The sequence below is a fragment of the Xyrauchen texanus genome, chromosome 22, assembly GCF_025860055.1.
Source record: "Xyrauchen texanus isolate HMW12.3.18 chromosome 22, RBS_HiC_50CHRs, whole genome shotgun sequence".
Lineage (NCBI taxonomy): Eukaryota > Metazoa > Chordata > Actinopteri > Cypriniformes > Catostomidae > Xyrauchen > Xyrauchen texanus.
In genome coordinates this window covers 12,010,351-12,027,636 of record NC_068297.1, presented here as the reverse complement: position 1 = coordinate 12,027,636, position 17,286 = coordinate 12,010,351, and the positions used below count along the sequence as shown (strand labels likewise).

The following is a 17,286-nucleotide window of genomic DNA, read 5'->3' as shown; positions in this document are numbered from 1 at the left end:
TTGTATTTAAATTGTAGTAAAACAAAACTTTAAGTGTATTTAGTGTACTTTTGTGTACTAAATTGGAACAACTTCAAGAATACTTAGTATACTTTAAGTAAATGCAGTGTAGGGTAATTCCATGCTTGATTAGTGATATTAAAGTGTACTTTATTTGTGTTACAAGTACATTACAAATTAATTGCAAGTGTATTCGAAACATACAAACAATATACCATAAGTGTATTATATTTGAGTAAAAAGTATATGCCCCGTAACACCTTTGGCTTATTCAAAATACTACAAATTGCACACTTTGTCTTCACACTTAACACACTTAAGTCTTTAAGGGGATGTGCCAGCAACTTGGGGGGGTGTTTCTGAGTTTGGTGATAATGTGGAGGATGAATTGTTTATCTTTTATCTGTTCAAACACATCACACGCATCTTTGACAGAACAGCTACTGTCTTCCATGATAATGATGGACAGTTTCTCCTTATTGAAGCAGCTGAACACCTGCCAAAGTGGCTGGATCCTGACAGCAGTGAAAACACGGTTAGTATTTGAAATTGTAATGGTGACTCTAACATAAACATTAAAGTATTACTATGGGTTTTGGACATGCTATCATAGTGAAGCCATAGTATCCTCTGAAGTACGTTGGAGTACCATATAAAATCCAAGGCTCTGGAAGTGCTGCATTCACACACACACACACACACACACACACACACACACACACACACACACACACACACACACACACACACACACACAAACACACACACTGTCTAGCCAAACAGCCCATGCACTCAACTCTGGCCAGGAGGCTGGATGGGTAAGAGTGACGTTATTAGAGATCAATGGAATGGTATTAAAGGGGTGGGAAATATTGTTAGTGTTGAGGTTCTCACAATCAGAATTTTTGACATTCAATATTTAATTAAATTTTTATCTGAAAAGCTAATAATCAAATTCCTCATTTTAAAGTCTCAATTGATCTTTTGTTTTTATGGGTTGCACAGGTACCCAGATAAAATCCAGCAGAATTTCCACCACACCTACTCTTACCTACCTGCAGGCACTGCTGTTGTGTTGAGGCCTGACCTCACAGCCACTGCTGTTTCTGCATTTTATCTGCGTGACTCTGTTGACCTCCAGGCCTGCCGAACTTTCCACAACATTCTTCCAGACACCAGAGTTATGGCATCAGTAAGAAGTCGACATTTTCATTCTAAAATTATCCTTGTGGAGGAAACTGCTTATTCATTTAGTCATTTAGTAGGTGCTTTAATTCAAAAGTGGACTACAAATGAGGTAATAATGACACTAAAGCACAGCATTTTACCCTACTGTACAATATTATGTATTCTGTCACATATTGTACATGCATATAAAATGATAAACCTTCAGTAAATTTAAGTCATGCTGGCCCTTTTGCCCCTCTGCTTAAGGTCAAGTTTACCCCTGTACACACAGCTACAGCAACATAGTTTTGTACCAGATTGGAGGAGTGGTTTTACCCTTCCCCTCGCTCTCATACCCACTACAGAACTCACGAGCTGGGCATGAAACTGGTAAGTGCATTGAGGTACCTGATTTAACTATTGCCTACAGATAATGGTGGCTATTGAAATGCAGATACATGCTGTAAAAGCAGATTTTCAGGCATCTTAAACGTAGAAATTGACAACTGTGTTGAATCACTGAGCGATTTGATCAAGCACGGAATACAAGTACACTGAAAACATTTATTCATTACCTTACTGAAGTCAGTTTCTTAACCAACTTAAGTTCATTTAGATCAAGTTAATATACCATAGTAGTTTTAACTTGTCTTTATTTGGTTCATCAAACTTGATTTACTAAGGTTTATATAATACATTTTCTTATGTTGGACCAACTTAATTATTTTAAGTATATACCAGGTGATTAAGTGTAAGGATTGTGAAACTCTTGCACTCTCAACTAAGCTCAGCAGCACTTGAACCAATTTTCACCTGAAAATACTTGTCCATCCTAAACCTAAACATAAGCGCCATTCTTCACCACAATGGTAACCCCCAAAACTCCATTATAACAGACACTCTTTTTGAATACCAATATAACAGAACATTAAACATGAACAAATCTCCCCTTATTCTCATTTTGCTAAGGAAAACAAAATTGTGTCCATGGACCACAGACATTTACGCTTTTCACCTGTCAATCATTGTGCTCGTTCTCATTTGGAGCGGATCCTTGAAGCTATGATTCATAATGTTTATCAGTTTAGGGCGCTATTGTGCCACTGTTGAATTTGACAGCCACAGGAACAAATAATGCTGCTTGTTTTTGGTCTCAAAATAATCTTTGGAGGGCAGGGTTTTTGAATTAGGGGCCATGGCTAATTAAATGGCACAGTCATGTGAAAGCTTCAGAACACTAATATCGCTTACAGCACCTTTAATTTCAACACTTTTTCTTCCTATCCAGTCCATGCAAAGCATGCTGGGAAATGGAAATCACCATGCCCAGTTTCATCACTGCTATAATAACGCCACAAAAAGTATTTATGTAGTCCAAAGCTTCCATTTAACAAATGTAAATAGATAGAACACAATGGAATCAAGTTTCATTGTGACACAATTTTCTATAATTGTGATTCTTAAGTTCATTTTAATTAAGTAAATTGAACAAGCATAAAAATCTCATCTTTTTTGGTGTGTGTGTATGTGTGTGTGTGTGTGTCGTATATCTTTATTTGAATATCATATATTACTAAAAGTGGAGTGTTTCTGAAAGACGATTTGCAATTTTCCCCATTGAGGTATTAATATGTTATGCTTTCTGTTTATGCCTAAGGCCCATGGGTTTGAAATCCTGTGCTCCAAGAGTGGACAGTCTTCTTTAGAGAAGGAGCCTCCAGTCAGCAGTAACCCATTATGGAGAGGCTTTTTAGATAGATACTGCAAAGAATGGATACTTTAAGGTAAAGTTCGAGTTCTGGTGCAAAAATAGTCCTTTGCCATAAAGGTTTAGTAAACTTAAACTTCTCTTTAATTTTATCTCTTTATTATTGGGTTCCTGCCTATATTATCATGTTTTTGTTGTGTAACTAGGGGGAACTAGAAGGGTCTGTTCGATACAAAGACCATCACAGAGAACTTCTTCAAACAGTCAATAACCAGCAAAAACCAGTGAGGGACTTTTTATTTCTAGTTCACTGTCACAGTTCAAAGTCCAGTTCATCTTACTTGATCAATGCTGAATTGTACCTTTATCTATAGTCATGTCTATAATCTAATTTTACTCTCTTTCTCAAACTCTGATATTCATGATCCTGGTGATGAAGTCTTGCAAGGCACCTCCTACAGTTTGGAAGACTTAAGAAAACAAGAGGCACATCTACCAGCAGAGGACAGTATGTGCCATTTTATTTCTTGTTTAAAATAATACAAAATAGTTTTATTCTGAATATACTGTCTTCCAAATATGGGTCTAGTAACAAAGTGAACCCATCTAGTGATTCAACACAAATCTCATATCCATATTCAAAACAGATGAATATCGTCACCTTCCTAAAATAATTGTATGATATAAATAATTCCTAAATAATTTTGACAAAAATGATTTTTTTGCATAAGTCATCTCCTCATGATGCTGGCCACCTTTGGTAAAATCGCCCACATCCTCAGTTGAACAGATCATGCAATTCTACCCCTATAGTATAATGGCCTATGTCAAGTGTGTGACTTAGGCCGTTTTATTTTGCCTAAGTCAAAAGGCAATGAGACAATTTTACAAGTTTTTTAAGATGGCAGGTGCATCAAGAAGATGGAAAAGCTACTCATGCCTCCTCAGAATGATGTTTAGTTTGTTTGTTAGTGTTTTATTGTTGACAGAGTTGTCAATTTAAAAGTGCCTAAGTAACAAAGGCATGTTCAAAAATCTGCCTAAGTCATTTATTCCCGTTACGTTACATAATTGACATGCATTGTTATTAGTATGTCAATAATCATCTTATGCCATAACCTTTTTGAGTGACATTATCAATAAATATCATATATTCAATTATTGGTTCAGTGTTTTGTGTTTTCTGAGAAAAGTGAAAAAATGACTTAGGCAATTATTTTATGAGCCAAATTTGTCAGTAGGAATCATATGGTTGCCCTCTTTATCGCCCCCTGTAGGTAATACATGGTTAGACATCTCATCTAAGGAGCTGGAGAGGCTGCTAGAGGAGAGAATGGGCAGAGGGGTGAGCAATGGCACCAGCAAGACAGTAAGACCTGAGGAAGAGGAAGCTGGCTACAGTCTGGTAGTTGTCACACAAGTCATGAAGAACTTTATCAATGCCATGTCCTCTCACGAAGGAGCTGAAATTCCAAGGTAATGTCAATACATTACTTATTATTATTTGAAATGTTACCACCAAATATACCCTACTGTTTCCCAAAATTTGTTTCAGTTCAATTTCAACCAGTTCTCTTGATAGACTGCTTGGTGAGTTTGAATTTCAGTGATATTAGACTTAGTCTTATGTGTCAAATATATGTTAAGCTTATAAGCAGGTGTGTTAAGTTTGTTAATTTTATTAATAGGTCGGTTAAAAGTGCACTTTTTTGTACAATATGTGTCATCTTGAATTTACAGTGACACCTAGCGGCTTGAATGCAGCATCACTCAAAATCAATAGTTTTAAGTTACAGATGTCATTGTAGAAATCCAATATTCACAGTCAGCCATAATTAATTTAATCCAAGTGAAAGTGAGAGTGAAAGTGTCCGATAACAGTGGGGTTACTGACATTAAGTGAAAACAGATTATATAAGGTTACTGATATGATTTGAGTCTTTATCTCATGTGAGTGCTTATATATACACACTCACCTAAAGGATTATTAGGAACACCATACTAATACTGTGTTTGACCCCCTTTCACCTTCAGAACTGCCTTAATTCTACGTGGCATTGATTCAACAAGGTGCTGAAAGCATTCTTTAGAAATGTTGGCCCATATTGATAGGATAGCATCTTGCAGTTGATGGAGATTTGTGAGATGCACATCCAGGGCACGAAGCTCCCGTTCCACCACATCCCAAAGATGCTCTATTGGGTTGAGATCTGGTGACTGTGGGGGCCATTTTAGTACAGTGAACTCATTGTCATGTTCAAGAAACCAATTTGAAATGATTCGAGCTTTGTGACATGGTGCATTATCCTGCTGGAAGTAGCCATAAGAGGATGCGTACATGGTGGTCATAAAGGGATGGACATGGTCAGAAACAATGCTCAGGTAGGCCGTGGTATTTAAACGATGCCCAATTGGCACTAAGGGGCCTAAAGTGTGCCAAGAAAACATCCCCCACACATTACACCACCACCACCAGCCTGCACAGTGGTAACAAGGCATGATGGATCCATGTTCTCATTCTGTTTACGCCAAATTCTGACTCTACCATCTGAATGTCTCAACAGAAATCGAGACTCATCAGACCAGGCAACATTTTTCCAGTCTTCAACTGTCCAATTTTGGTGAGCTCTTGCAAATTGTAGCCTCTTTTTCCTATTTGTAGTGGAGATGAGTGGTACCCGGTGGGGTCTTCTGCTGTTGTAGCCCATCCGCCTCAAGGTTGTGCATGTTGTGGCTTCACAAATGCTTTGCTGCATACCTCGGTTGTAACGAGTGGTTATTTCAGGCAAAGTTGCTCTTCTATCAGCTTGAATCAGTCGGCCCATTCTCCTCTGACCTCTAGCATCAACAAGGCATTTTCAGCCCACAGGACTGCCGCATACTGGATGTTTTTCCTTTTCACACCATTCTTTGTAAACCCTAGAAATGGTTGTGCGTGAAAATCCCAGTAACTGAGCAGATTGTGAAATACTCAGACCGGCCCGTCTGGCACCAACAACCATGCCACACTCAAAATTGCTTAAATCACCTTTCTTTCCCATTCTGACATTCAGTTTGGAGTTCAGGAGATTGTCTTGATCAGGACCACACCCCTAAATGCATTGAAGCAACTGCCATGTGATTGGTTGATTAGATAATTGCATTAATGAGAAATTGAACAGGTGTTCCTAATAATACTTTAGGTGAGTGTATGTGTGTGTGTGTGTGTGTTTCAATATTATAATTAATTTCTTTAGAAGTACAACTTTATTAATTAGTAAAACAATACTGAGTGCACCTTTAAGCTTGTAAACTATCTGTTAAGTTTATAAGTAGGTTTAAGTGTATTAGTAGGTCTGTTAAGTTTGTAAACTGTCTGCTAATTTTATAAATAGGTTTATTAAGTGTATTAATAGGTCTGTTAAATTTGTAAACTGTCTGCTAAGTTTATAAATATGATTCTTAAGTGTATTAATAGATCTGTTAAGTTTGTAAACTATCTGCTAAGTTTATAAATATTTTGTTGAGTTTTATTAATAGGTCTGTTCAGATTTTAAACTTTCTGCTAAGTTTATAAATAGCTTTGTTAAGTGTATTAATAGGTCTGTTAAATTTGTTGATTATCTGTTTACGTTTACAAAAATGTGAAAACATTAAATCAAGAAACAATTTTCTATTGTTTATTTGATAGTAAATTGTTGTTTGCTATCAAACAACAATTCCCGACCCCACCATCACAATGTTTTTTTAAGTAAAGGCTGATAGGTAGTGTAATCAATATGTAATTATTTAATCCATGAAAAGTAACTAATCAGATTACACACATTTAAACCAGTAATGTGATTTTATTACAAGTAATAGAGTTTTGTAAACTGAATGCATAATCCAGGTTACATGTAGTCCATTACTACCGATCATGACATGTAGCTTGATGATGCTTCACGTTATTATTTAATCATCACATGTTATTTCCCTCTATACTGTACAATACAGTGCAAAAGCCTCCAAAATGTCAAATAACTAACAATTAGTATTTCTGTTTTATAGGAAGTAAGGAGGATGAGTTAGACTCTGATGACTTTGATGAAGATGATGATGAAGAGGAGGAGAAAATGAGGATGAGGACGTGCAGAATGCCAGCTCCCAAAAGCAGTCAGGTGCAGAGGCATTGGGTGATCTGAGGAAATACATGGATGAAATGGACCAGGAGCTGCAAAGCACAAATATTGGCAAAAGCTTCACACAGCCTAATAGAGTGAGTATGCATAGGTATGCAGTATGTGTTATATTCTGATCTATCTATCCTAATGTTCTGAAAACTTTCAGTTGATTTTTTTTATCCTGCTGTTTCCTTATAGGTCAGTAATAAATCAGAAAAAAGTTTATCAGTTACTTCAGGTTCTGAGCCTGTGAGGAAGAGATCCAACCACTTGAGTCCCTGGCTTCTCAGGCTGGCCTTGCTGGGCTAGCCTCTAATCTGTTACAGTGTCTAGGCATTCACATTCCCCCTAATGCAGATCAATCCTGAGTCAGTCCTGACACTTATCACACACTTACGAAACACTCAGTGTTTCCACACCTACCACAAATCAGCTTTTTCTAATCATAAAAGGCCACATTTGACTTTATGGTACCTCATAACAATGCCTTACCAAGCCCAGTACTGAATTTGAATGGGATATTATTATTAATTTAACATTCCTGTAACACAAAGCACTTCTATTAAATATCAACTTGTTCTTTGGGAATTTCTGCCAGAGGAAAGTCTGAGTAGCTGTTTAGAAAACATTATATCAGGTTGTACAAATTGGTATTTTCATATCTTTTCAAATAAAGGTAATATTTTCAGAGATGTTTCATTAATTGCCATTACTGTCTGTTTATTTGTATTCCACTACAACAGGAAATATCAGTTCCAACTACATGTATCACTCAAAGTGAAAAGGAGGAGAAATGTTTTCCTGTGCTTATCTACACTTGCACTACTGATAAACTAAACACATTGCTTGCTGGTGTAACATTAACCAAGTTGATACAGATAAATCAATTCTGCATGATTAGAAGCCTCACTACAGCTCTCATGGTTATAACCTTTTTTTAACCTCATGATTTTTGCTCAAAGTATGCACTTGTGACTGGTGCACTCCAATTCAAATGAGCACCAGAATTGATACAGTATATTGTACAGAAAAATGCAATGGAAATTGAATTATTTCTTAACAGAAAACAAAAACAAAGAAAGACAATGGAAACTGTTATGAATGTTGTAATTAGAAAACCTCATCAATATGTTTTATTTGCTCCACATTTGAACAATACTACTGTAGTTTTTGTACTGTATGACAGGAGCTAAGTTTGTACATGAGTCATAGGTTTTCTGCTTTTTAAATAATTATAAACAGTGTGTGTATATATATATATATATATATATATATATATACACACACATTACTATTCTAATATTATCTTAAATTGTTGTATTGCAATTTTGTTTGCTGCAGAGACTGCTGCAAACCATACATTTAAACACTGTGAAGACCTTCTTTGTTGTGAGTCTTAACTCACGGTGAACATATCTCACTGTGTAATGCATAGCCTACTTGGGTGAATCTTACCAGAGCCTGTCAAGAACATCTCCAGTTCATATTTCACCTCCAACTCCAAAGGAGAAAAAAATTACATATTTTACATATTACATATCTCGCATCATGAGATGATATTCATGACAATTAAGAACACTTTAATCTTACCAGGCATTTTCCTTTACATCATTAATTAAAGGCAGTACAACAAATACTACCATAATGTATAAATACTTTTAATAATAAAATTAAAATAAAAAAATACTATTTACTTTAATGATAATTGGGGGAAATATGCTTAACTGTAATGAAAAATACACAATAAATAAAAAAATCTAGATGGTTTTAAAAATAGGCTTTATAGTTTCCTTGCAAGCCAAGAAAGCGGTCACACACAAGCGGTGTCACACATTAAATGCTTGCAGGTGGCATGACCATATACATGGATGCATTATAATCACCTTGGCTCCGAAGTTGTCGTACCTCTGAATTCAGTTTTAATACTGTTATCATCATTAATGACAATTTTCTAGTGTTGCATTGACCTCCAAAGGTGGTCTTTGATTAGTTATTCTCAGGGGAATGTTCCGGGATTAATACAAGTTAAGATCAATCAACAGTATTTGTCGCATAGTGTTGACTATAAAAATAAATTACTTTGACTCATCCTACCTTTTCTTTAAAAAGCAAAAATCGAGGTTACAATAAGGCACTTACAATGAAAGTGAATGGTGTCCATTTTTTGGAGGGTTTAAAGGCAGATATGAAGCTTATAATTTTATAAAGCACTTATATTAATTCTACTGTTAAAATTTGTGTATAATTTGAGCTTTAAAGTTCTTTAATGGACACTGCCTCACTATGGTATGCCTCACTATAACCCCAATTTATTTTGTATAATTTTTTAAGGAACAAGCTTAATTTTTGGTGATTAATATTATGCCGTAAATGCTGTCGATGGAGCTCAACTTGTACTGAACACTGAATATTTCTTTATAGGTTGCTACACTGCATTGCTTATGATTGGCTACTTATTTGTTTACTGATTGGTTTCTTCTCAGAATGGTCTACACTCTGATTGGTCAGTCAGTATGTCCTATAAAAGACTGAACAGGGGGAGCATAAGCACTCTGGTAGCATGCAGCACAGCTGCTGGGAGAGCGGAGAAAATCAGTGCTGTTACGTCCACAAAGAGAAGCTGCACAGCACCCAGCAGCAACATCCCAAGCATGTATCCAAAAAACAGCAGACTGTGCCAGGTGCCCTGAATAAGTGCTTCTGGGCCATCAGGGTGCAAAACACACAGGAATCCTAATAACAGACAACGTGTAACCGTGAGAGTGTAGTAAAGATCAAAGATTGAGGTATGGCCTCGCTCTGTTTGAGCCACTTTAGCTAGCCAGACGAGAGACAGGCTATGGAGGACCAGGCTGAGAGGAGAGTAAATGTATTCCAAAGGCTCCATCATATACAGTCCTTGACAAGCTGAAAAGAGAGGTATTGAAAACAACTTAAAGGGATAGTTTATCCAAAAATGAAAATAATACAGAAATTACAGCGCTGAATGTGTTCAACGTTGAAGAAACACCCATGAATTGAAAAAAAAAAAAAAAAAATGCAACAAATAAAGTTTTATTTCATTAAATTGGATTTCACTGGCCATTGTCGACATTAATTTTATGGAAAAGAGCAATTTGGACATTCGGCTAAATATCTTCTTTTTGTGTATGAAAAAAATATATAGAGGGTTAGTAGATAATTGTAGATTTTCTTTTTTGGGTGAACTGTTCCTTTAACACAAATACACACATAGAGCATTCCATTCCTCACCATGGAAGTTTTCATACCTGTTACGCTGACAGAGGTGACAGTGACGGCTGTTAGCAGACAGGAAACATGGATGGATCCAGGCATACTTAGCGTAAACAAATGACCCAAGCTCAGACTGACCAGTGGGAGGAAGCGGGCGATGAGTGGGTACAGACCAGAGTGGGCACTGGCCTCAGCCCAAAGGGCCAGAACACACTGGACGCTCCCACAGACCGCAGGCACCAACAAACGCTCAGCCAGCTTCAGTGAAACCGGCTTCAGATGGATCAGACCTGTACCATGCAAGGCCAGCAACGCCAGGAGATTAAGAAACACCTGAAAAATCAAATACTGTTTGAATACACTGTGGAAACAAGTTAAAAGTTCAACAAGTTAAATTCCCCTAAATAACACTGGAAATCAACACATGACATCAGTGCCATAAAAGCCTGGAGAGTCATATGGTCCATACAGTTGACTTTTCCTTATGCACTTAAGGAAAATCCCACTTTCAAGGGAAAATGATAAACAAACTAAACACAAGTAATTGACATAAAAAGGCAAGTGACAGCAGTGAATTGCATCCTTAATTGAAAAAAAAAAATGGTTTTCATTGCATGCAGTTATGCATAACTTGTATAAATTAACTTTATTTGAGAGACTACATGGAATATTTGCACTGAAAAGTCAATTAACACCACAATACTATTTGAACTGCAAAAGTTATCTGCAAACAAGATAAGTAACTAAAATTTACTTAAAATAAATGTTTTACATGGATTATTGGCTGATGGTACGCTGCACGATTGTTTGTAGCTTGCTAGCCTGCTTAGCATTGCTTATTCTTATATGTTCATTGTTTTGTCCTTTGCCATTTTCCGCGTGCTTCAGGTTTTTTCCCTTTTCTACTATTACATCTGTGTGTATTTTACCTCGCGCACCCGTTTCTCTTTCCCGTTTCCGCTTGTCCCTACATCTCACATCTCAATTGCATGCATTCATTTTCTCCACTGTGTTTTACATGGATTATTGCATCAGTCTCAAACATCTGCTGATTAGGAACCTCATCGATCTCAAACCCTCGCCACTGAAGAACAACAACAAACAATTGCGATGGCATAAGCGATGGATAACTCTGCATACAATTGAATGGCATCTACACTAATATTAATTCAATTTTCATGTCTCAACCTTGGGATTCTTATCCCCAGGTTACCAGAGCCAGCCAGATCCAGCTCTGTTCCTGCTTGGTGTGAGACTCCACTGCTTTATGCCACTGACAGATGATTCTTTTGGCTTCAGAAGATGAACTGATGCCAACTCAAACTGTAAGATTTGGGATACCTCGGATTTAGGATGGACCCCACTGAACCTCATCAAAATGACCTGCAGTTTGAACTGCGATGGATCTCATTAATGTCTGCCAGCATCACCTTTGTCTAATGATAGTCTATGTATTCTTGAAATGGAATGCATAGACTATCATTTAATTGCCAACAAAAGCCTTTATCAGCCAACGAACAAAGGACAATGCATCAGTGTGAACTTCTGCAGTTAATTCAGGATGGACTTCAAAGATATTAGTCATTAATCTTAAAGTAAAATGTTTTATATTTTATTAAAAAAAAAAAAAAAAAAAAACAATGGACTGTAACGTTTACTTAATTTACTAATTTAAAACCATGACTTGCACTGCACATAGATAACTAATATTGGCATTATATTCATGTTGTTTAGCCAGAGGGGAACTGGCCCCCCACAGTGAGTCTGGTTTCTCCCACGGTTATTTTTCTCCATTAATCTACATCTTATGGAGTTTTGTGTTCCTTGCCACAGTCGCCTTCAGCTTGCTCACAGGGGTTCTAAATACAATTATTATTTATTTAATTTCTATACACAATTTACAATCATATTTAATCAAACTACACAATGATATCACTAAGAATTGACAGATATTACAGTTTCATTTTTTGTTAATGCATGATTTTCTGAAAAGCTGCTTTGAAACGATGTGTGTTGTGAAAAGTGCTATACAAATAAATATGACTTGACCAGTTACAACACCTAAAATGTATAATGTACATGTACACATACACAGTGACCATAAGCAGAAATTGTCAAAAAACATTTTGTCTTCACTTTGAACAAAATAGCAATTGTTTTATGCTTAAGCTTATGTGCTATCCTTTTTTTTAAATACACATGATACTCAGACATTTTCTATTTGACCAAATACTTTTTGGATTCACTGTCTATATCAACCTAAAATCTTGATATTGAGTAAAAATTTGTTTGTCTCCATGTTATTTGTCATGCACATATCGAGTCTTATATAGCCAGCCATAATATTGTCACGTTCCTGTGTTGTCTGCCCCGTGTTTTTCTGTTTCACTCAGCACGTCACATTCCATGTCACGTTCCTTGTGGTCCGGTCCGTGTTTTCTGTTTCACATGCCACTTTCCATGTTCCATGTCAGGTTTTCCTTGTTGTCCGCCCCGTGTTTCGCTGTCGGTGTATAAAACTACAATTCCCACAATTCCTGGCCTCGCTCACTGCCTGCACTCTTCATTGTTCTCACCTGTGTCTCGTTTAGTCTTCATTGTGTTTGTGTATTTAACCCTGTTTTTTTCTCCTTTCCCCTGTCGGTCTTTGTTGAATGTAGATGCCTGCTTCCCGTCGTTGTTTTCGTTCCTGTTAACTCCTTGTGTGCCTTCCGTGTTTTTGTTTACCTTTTTCCCATCGTGGATGTTTTCCTTTGTTCAGGTTTTTGTGTTACCCCTTTTATTTCAATAAACCGCCGCTGCAAGTAGATCCTCGTCCTGTGTCTGCCTTCACCCACAATCGTGACAGAAAGACAGACCAAAATATGGATCTAGCAGCGGTTTTCACCGAACTGGCCCAGGCTGATCTAACCGTTCGCGAGTACTCACGTCTCTTCTCCATGGTCGCCATCTACACCGGGTTCGACGACGCTTCCCTGAAGACCATCTACTGGGTCGGGTTACCATCAGCCCAGCGGTGGGAAGCGCCAGAAGCCGGAGAGCACACGTGGAGGGAGTACGTGAGTCTCGTCCTAAAGAAACTCGCGGCCGACGAACCACCCCTCGAGATTCCGGCTTTCGAGCCTGAGTCTGTGCCTACCCAGATCGACGAGCCAGCGCTGCCAACTTCGTCGGCCCGGAGGAGGAGGACGAGAAGAAAAGCTTCCTGTAGCCCCGACCGTCCCTGAGCCAGCGCCTGTAGCCTCGACCGTCCCTGAGCCAGCGCCAGTAGCCATCATCGTCCAAGGGCCAGCGCCCCTCGAGCCCTCCAGGGCTCCGCCCCTCAAGCCTCTCGAGCCCTCCAGGGCTCCGCCCCTCAAGCCTCTCGAGCCTTCCAGGGCTCCGCCTCTCGAGCCTTCCAGGGCTCCGCCTCTCGAGCCTTCCAGGGCTCCGCCTCTCCAGCCTCTCGAGCCTTCCAGGGCTCCGCCTCTCGAGCCTTCCTGGGCTCCGCCTCTCGAGCCTTCCTGGGCTCCGCCTCTCGAGCCTTCCTGGGCTCCGCCTCTCGAGCTTCCCGGGCTCCGCCTCTCGAGCTTCCCGAGCCTTCCTGGACTCCTACGGCTCCGCCTCCCGAGCCTCCTACGGCTCTTGTCCCCAGAGACTCCTACGGCTCTTGTCCCAAGAGACTCCAGAGCCTACCAGGTCTTCGCCTCTGAAACCCCCCACGGCGCCACCTCCCTCGGCTCCGCCTCCAGAGCCTTCCAGATCTCCGCCCCTAAAGCCTAGGCTTACTATTGACTTACTATGTTTACAAAAGGCAACATTATAGTTTGGTGTATTCAAGTTCATATAACTAATGGTTTGATAAAGATGTAGCTATGTGGTAAAAGTACCTGTATGAAAGCAAGTGGCACCGCATAAGGGTAATGATACTGGGGAATGAAGATCCTGCATACAAAGCTGTGTAGATTATCTGCCAAAGCGTAAAGAATCAGAGCCATTAGGGTGGCGATGCAGAGCAGAAGTGGTACCAGGGGTTTACACACATCATATATACAAGCTCTCAGTGCATGTGGAGTATGCATCTGCCACCATGCAGAACTGAAATAGACATGAACAGACAGGCACATAGCAATTACAATTATTCTACCTAAAGAATGCAATTAATTTTGCAACATTTAGAAATCACATCAGCAATACTGATAATGTAATAATATGGCATTGTCTCAAAAGCTTTCATTTGTGGTAGATGTCCACGTTTTGCCAAAAATTAACAAGCATCGAATAGACGATAAATGTTTATATATACACATTACACTTACCCATATATCCATTTATAAATACAGTTCATTTCTCTACTTTAATTTACAACTTGTAAGTTCTATATCTACTTCTTTATTTTTAAAAATTGCAATCACAAACTAAAATTGCAAAGAGCTCATTAAAGCTATCAGTCAGGTGTAAATTTGTTCTCACCATCTGGACACCAGTGTTTGCCAGGGGTCCATATTAATGGTCCAGCCTCCTCAGGACAGGCAGGATGGAATTTGGTTTTGATTTCTTACCCCTTTATTGGACCAGGGGTTGGATAATAGTTTTTAAATTACCTGCAGACAGAGACACGGTGAGTTACCAAACATAATTTAAGTTAAGATAATAAATAATTTAAGAAATATTTATATATAAAAAAAAGTATCTAACGGAAAGGTAATTTATCATCATCATCATTAACAGTAACAGAGGATAACCACTGTTACAGATTTCAGACAGTTTTTTTAATTTGTTATAATTGACTTTTACCCCATGTATTTTTTATTTATTTATTTAAATGTTTTTTTGTCTTTTAAGCTCAGTCACAAGTACCAGGCTTAAAACACAAATATATCAAACAGCAGAATAAATAAAATAATCTAATAAATAAATGTAAGAAAATCTAATAAATAATTTAAGAAAAAAAGAAAAATATATATAATGAAAAGTTAATCAAATATATAATATTAAAACATTATAAAATGTTCAGAAAAGACAACTAAATTAAATATGCAAGAAAATATAATAACACCTGATATATAAATCAGTGACAATAACCTATATGAAAAAAATTAAAAATGGTAATAGAATAAACTTTATATTAATAATATAAAAATATTATGAGAAAAGAAAGTAATTAAAATAAATAAGACAATAAAAGACACTTTGCAAAAAATAGAACATATATATATATATATATATATATATATATTATAAAATGTAAATAAACAATATTTATTTATTAAACAATAATAAAACACAAAAACCATTCTTTTTGTGGAGTGGTGGTGGCGTAGTGGCTAAAGCACAGGGCTGTTAATCAGAAGGACACAGGTTCTTAAGGCACTTAACTCCAGGTTGTTCCAGGGGGATTGTCCCTGTAATAATTGCACTGTAAGTCGCTTTGGATAAAAAAAGCGTCTGCATAAATATAAATGTAATGAGCTTTAACAAAAATTAAACGAATAACACTTAAATATATCTGTTTTATTTATTTAATTTTGTTAGATTACTCAATTCAATTTGATTGAGTTTTGTTTGGAAATTGAAATCTTAAAAATAGGCTAAAATATTTTTGAGTGAATAAAAATACAAGAACATAAACGCTTTAGGTGGGGAAAATGGTCAGCAGAGTGGCAACTCACATTACTTGGTTGTCATCTGAGATCTTGTTATTCCGTTATGCAGTTCCTCTGGCGCTGTCTCGACCAAATACAGTGAATGTTCATAACCCACCGTGTAATTCTCAAATGTTATTTTCTCTCCAACGCCGCGATGCGTCCGATGAACTACGCGAGATGAATGTGTTTTTAACCACGGATTAACAAAAAAAATCAGCTTTGTCGGTGTCTATGATGTGGAACCGATCACGACTGGACTTTGGTCTGTTCTCACACTGGGAGAGAGAAAAATAATAAGTTTGCTGGTCCGCTGTTGCTGACGAGACGTTGTCTTTTCCGTCCCCGTTTCACTGATTTGTTGCCGTTGGAAATTTCTCTTATCCTGGATTCAACTATTGTTTTTCTGTTTCTCCGCTTTATGTGAATCAATAGAGCATGAACGGCTGGTGTTTGTGTACCCGGGACACATGACACGCGGAGTTAATGATTGAATACTTCACCTCGCAGCAGAAAGCAAATGATACGCGTGTACGCGCATTGGGTCTCTATGTAAACAGTCACCTTGACACCCACACCTTGCTCATGCTGCGCTTCATTTGGCTATACATAATTAACCCAACAGGTGACACAATTTAAAGGCATGCATGTTGTTGTAAAATCTGTCAGTATTCAATAATATAATCAGATAATAATAATAATATCTGAATGTAAAACTCAAACAAAAAGTCAAACACACAAAGGCATTGGACAGCTGCCCGTAAATCAATCAATCTCTCTCTCTCTCTCTGTATATATATACTGAGTATCTCACAAATAGTGAGTACACCCTCACATTTTTGTAAATATTTCATTATATATTTTCATGTGACAACACTGAAGAAATGACACTTTGCTACAATGTAAAGTAGTGAGTGTACAGCTTGTATAAAAAAAATTAGCTGTCCCCTCAAAATAATTCAACACACAGCCATTAATGTCTAAACCGCTGGCAACAAAAGTGAGTACACCTCTAAGTGAAAATGTCTAAACTGGGCCCAAAGTGTCAATATATTGTGTGGCCACCATTATTTTCCAGCACTGCTTTAACCCTCTTGTGCATGGAGTTCACCAGAGCTTCACAGGTTGCCACTGGAGTCCTCTTCCACTCCTCCATGACGACATCACAGAGCTGGTGGATGTTAGAGACATTGTGCTCCTCCACCTTCCATTTGAGGATGCCACACAGACGCTCAATAGGGTTTAGGTCTGGAGACATGCTTGGCCAGTCCATCACCTTCACCCTCAGCTTCTTTAGCAAGGCAGTGGTCGTCTTGGAGGTGTGTTTGGGGTCGTTATCATGCTGGAAAACTGCCCTGCGGCCCAGTCTCCGAAGGGATCATGCTCTGCTTCAGTATGTCACAGTACATGTTGG

General features: G+C 37.9%; 1 protein-coding gene and 1 pseudogene across 1 annotated transcript; one reads left to right on the top strand and one right to left on the bottom strand.

Annotated features, from left to right (window-relative positions):
* Positions 1–461: 461 nt before the first annotated feature.
* On the top strand, positions 462–7,395 carry LOC127662318 (protein ecdysoneless homolog; annotated as a pseudogene).
* Positions 7,396–7,442: 47 nt separating this feature from the next.
* Positions 7,443–16,355, bottom strand: LOC127662227 (uncharacterized). The gene is made up of 5 exons (XM_052153331.1): positions 15,900–16,355; positions 14,701–14,831; positions 14,118–14,325; positions 10,284–10,581; positions 7,443–9,921 (listed from the first exon to the last, which is right to left on the bottom strand). Exons 2-5 carry the CDS (start codon positions 14,730–14,732, stop codon positions 9,533–9,535), a joined length of 927 nt encoding a protein of 308 aa, XP_052009291.1. The 5' UTR covers positions 14,733–14,831; positions 15,900–16,355; the 3' UTR covers positions 7,443–9,532.
* Between the last annotated feature and the right edge of the window lie 931 nt (positions 16,356–17,286).